We start from the raw sequence: 3,701 nt of genomic DNA, 5'->3' as shown, positions 1-3,701 counted from the left end.
TAGTAAGACATGGTATAGGTGGATTTGGCCACGTGGCTAACTAGCCGGTTAATCTAGAGCACCCAATTTTTGCTCACATTTGGATGGATCAAAGAGGTCCAACGGTTGTAATCCTCATGTGCCGGTGCAGCCAGAAGTGGGACCCATCATGCCTAGGCGAAGGGCATTTTGGTAATCTAGAGAAAGTTTAGCAAGCGGAAATTTCTTGATTTAGGGACTAGGAATCCAATCTTCAAAATTTCCCGGGAAAGCATGGGTAATTAGGTAATTTTGTTACCTCCCAAATCGATAAGACGATAATGATAACTACCGGCCCACCTCTACACAGTGAGAAATTGGGTTTCAGAGAAAAAAATAAAAATCACAGTAGAACCTTTTTTTTATATTCAAAAATAATATCCCGAAAGAGGTAGAAGGATTCAGAGTTTCTTTCTCTGTAATTGGCCTCTATTTAATTGGATTTTCATGTTATGAGGAAGAACAGGTGAACGGAGGATATAGGGTTTTTGAGCTTCTCCGGTTTTATTGAGAGGGTCGGAGGGAAGAGACCTCTAGGGTTTATCAGAGTCTCTGTCTTGGTGGATGGGATTTTGTTTCAAAGAGAAACGCGGCCATGCGAAAGTCGTTCAAGGATTCCTTAAAATCACTGGAAGCAGACATTCAGCACGCCAATACTCTGTAATTCTCATATTTTCTCTCTCCAAATTTGCATATTCTTTTCCAATTATTTGAAACATTGTATCATTTTCTCTTTGCTTCAGCTGTCTGTATTTTGATATTCCTCTCCACCACCTCTAATCTCACGATATATGTTTTTCCAAGTGTTTTGCCCCTGATTATGGTTTTGAAGGGGGGAAGGGGGTGCTGAGCTTTGCCCCCAAAAATTTAATGAATTTGGTATTTTTACTTATATTTCGTTACAACTATATTATTGTACTGGGCTTCGTTTTTCTTTTTGCGATTCCTACTCGGTTCTGTTTCGATGTTTCTTCTGGTGTTCTAAATTTTGTAACTTTTGCTTCATTTCAATTTTAGTTATCTTCTCGGCGATATATCGGATCTCTATGGTTAGCTTACTGGCATTTAATCCAATTGCTTTTCAGTGTTCTGAATTATTTTATCGAAATTTTAGTGGGTATCATTCAAATTTTATTTCTCTCTCTCTCTCTCTCTCTCTCTCGGTTTTCTTACCAAATCAAGAGAAGAAAAGAAAAACTTTGCTCAGCTTCCATCAAAACTAGTCGTTTTTTCCCGATTGGAGTTCTGTGTTGTGCCCCAAGTTCCTTATCTACTTAATGCAACTTCATATTCGGTAGTTAAAATTCCTTTCTTTCTTTCTCTTGAAATTTCCTTTTTATTTACTACAAAAATTCCCTTTCCTTCTCTCTCCACAACAAACACGAAAAGAGATCTTTGTGGCGCTTGCGTTTTATAGAAAATCCAACTTTTCTTTCTTCTTTACCCAATATGATTTTTCCAGCTTCCAAGTTTACCTTCATGATCGCTGATTCTTTTCTTTTTTCGCTCAGAAATGATTGGCGATTCCTATGATTCCCTGCTACTACCTCCTTCTGGCTCTGGCTTTTTGTTCTTCATTTATTGCATTAACTGTTCTACTTGAAATTTGTTAATTTTACCCAAGTGGGGTGTTAAAAAACACTCAATAATTGCATTATCTGGTCTCGGTGTGTGCGTGGTTCCTCGCATTTTTTTTCTTTTCCATATGGCTTCTGGAGAACTAATTATTTATTTCATTTTGGAGTCCAGAGCCTCGGATTATTCGAGGGAATATGATGGTGCCTGCCTCCAAATGAGATTATCTTATAGTTCAGTAGCACACTTGTTTCTGTTCCTTGTTCAATGGGCTGACTGTCATCTTGCTGGTTCCCTTGGATTGCTTAGAATTCTCATTTACAAGGTACATTCATCTCTAATCTGTTTATGTGATTGATTTTACTTCTGTCTTTCATATTGACCTAACAGGAATTTTACTTGCATTTTATTTTTACTTGGGTCTTGGGTTTTTGAGTGTCTTGGAGCTGATATTGTTTGCTGTTGCAGGCTTATGAGGATGGCAAAACCACCATGTCTGTTTATGAAAGGAAAGCTAGTATCAGAGAATTTTATGGTTAGTGGAGTTCTGAAAGAGATGAATCTGTTTCTCTTCTTTTATTCCTATGAGAAGAAGATTTACAATTTTTATATGATTTTGTCCATGGACAGCTGTTATATTTCCCTCTTTGTTGCAACTTCAAAGAGGAATCACTGATGTGGAGGATCGGAAGCAGAGAGAGCTTTGTAAGACCAAGTATAGGAAGAAGGATGAAATGGACAAGGGAAAACTTTCTGAACTTGATATAGAAAGAGAGGAGGAATGTGGCATTTGCATGGAGATGAACAGTAAGGTGGTCTTGCCCAATTGCAACCATGCGTTGTGCGTTAAATGCTATCGTGATTGGTAAGCACCTTCTTTGCTTATGTGACATTTCCTTAATGCTAATAATGTTCTTGATTGACTTTGAGTAAAAGAAAACCATACCAACTGCCATGTCCCTCATTCACTTACAGTTATGTTTAAGTTGATTCTCTTTTTTGGGTTTTTTTCTTCATTCGATTTCATCCTGTTGTTTTCTTTTCCTTCTGTTTCTGGTTTTTTTCTTTGTGTGGAGAGGGTCGTTGACTGAACTTCTTTCTTCCTGCTGCATTCCCTTCAAAAGCGAAGGAAAGAAATTTCTCACTTGAGATTTGGTTCTCAATGTTGAGTACGATTTCATGATATGCTGTTCCTTGGTTGTATCAGGCGTTCACGATCTCAGTCATGCCCTTTCTGTAGAGATAACCTTAAACGAGTGAACTCTGGTGACCTTTGGATCTACACCGACAGCCGGGAGATTGTTGACCTGCCTTTAATTACCAGAGAGAACCTAAAGAGGCTGTTCATGTACATAGATAAGTTGCCTCTAATCATTCCAGATCCTGTGTTTCTTCCCTATGATTCTCATATCAGATGAGGGATTCTGTTACAGCTGCTGGAAAGAATCTGTATATAGAAGCCTGGTACTCTCTCTCTCTCTCCAACTGTAAATCCTGTTTGACTATTGTTTCAACAGGCTTCAACATCAAATCTGATTCATGGATCTTTCTATAATATAAAATAGATTTGCTTTCTAGATCAACTTGGATGTTGTCTTTTCTGTATGTCTTAGGCTAGAATGCGCCACTATGGTACAGCTTACATTTTTAATGGGTCGGGAGTAACAGTATCTGTACATTGTTGGAACTTGGAAGTTAAAAATGTAGTGTAATTATTTTTTCCTCTCTAACAGAAAGAAAGGAAGAAAAAATGTTACCAAAATCTGCAGAAATCCATTCTATAGTCTATGCTCATTCGGCACTCCTGCTAAGTGATACTTGCCCGTCCGCTACTTTCTTTGGAAACTTGAGTTACAAACTCTTAAGAAGGTGGGTTAACCTGCAACTCGTCAGGCTGTGTTTGCTTTTTTGCAATTCTGTCTTCGCTTCTTTCGATCTTCTCCGATCCAAATGTTAGTGTGAGACAATCAGACCACTGGGGAGTTCTGCAAGTTGGAGATTTCTGCAATGGCTGTAGGCTGTAGCAAGCTTCTGTTGGGGGCCAACAGCATAGGCTGTTGAGACAGTTTCTGGGAATGTCACGTTATCATGAGAATGGGTAAATTAGT

At 38.5% G+C, this 3,701-nt stretch overlaps 1 protein-coding gene across 2 annotated transcripts; it reads left to right on the top strand.

The window, feature by feature from the left end:
* The first annotated feature begins 320 nt into the window (after positions 1-320).
* LOC104595016 (E3 ubiquitin-protein ligase AIRP2-like) lies at positions 321-3,176 on the top strand. 2 transcript variants are annotated; one of them, XM_010255560.3, is made up of 5 exons: positions 321-678; positions 1,768-1,918; positions 2,062-2,128; positions 2,224-2,458; positions 2,801-3,176. In XM_010255560.3, exons 1-5 carry the CDS (start codon positions 614-616, stop codon positions 3,009-3,011), a joined length of 729 nt encoding a protein of 242 aa, XP_010253862.1. In that variant the 5' UTR covers positions 321-613; the 3' UTR covers positions 3,012-3,176. The 2 variants fall into 2 exon arrangements, with proteins under 2 accessions (XP_010253862.1, XP_088755233.1); XM_088899107.1 differs by having other exon boundaries at positions 337-678; positions 1,763-1,918.
* The last annotated feature ends 525 nt before the right edge of the window (positions 3,177-3,701 follow it).

This window comes from Nelumbo nucifera, chromosome 2 (assembly GCF_055504915.1).
Source record: "Nelumbo nucifera cultivar China Antique chromosome 2, China Antique-T2T, whole genome shotgun sequence".
Taxonomy (NCBI): Eukaryota; Viridiplantae; Streptophyta; class Magnoliopsida; order Proteales; family Nelumbonaceae; genus Nelumbo; species Nelumbo nucifera.
Note: the sequence above shows the minus strand (reverse complement) of the source record. Positions and strands in the feature narration are given on the sequence as shown.

Coding starts and splice junctions, on each gene's coding strand:
- LOC104595016 (XM_088899107.1), top strand. CDS start 583: ATGGGATTTTGTTTCAAAGAGAAACGCGGCCATGCGAAAGTCGTTCAA. Junction 1,919..2,061: donor TTAGAATTCTCATTTACAAG/GTACATTCATCT, acceptor TTGCTGTTGCAG/GCTTATGAGGATGGCAAAAC. Junction 2,129..2,223: donor TAGTATCAGAGAATTTTATG/GTTAGTGGAGTT, acceptor GTCCATGGACAG/CTGTTATATTTCCCTCTTTG.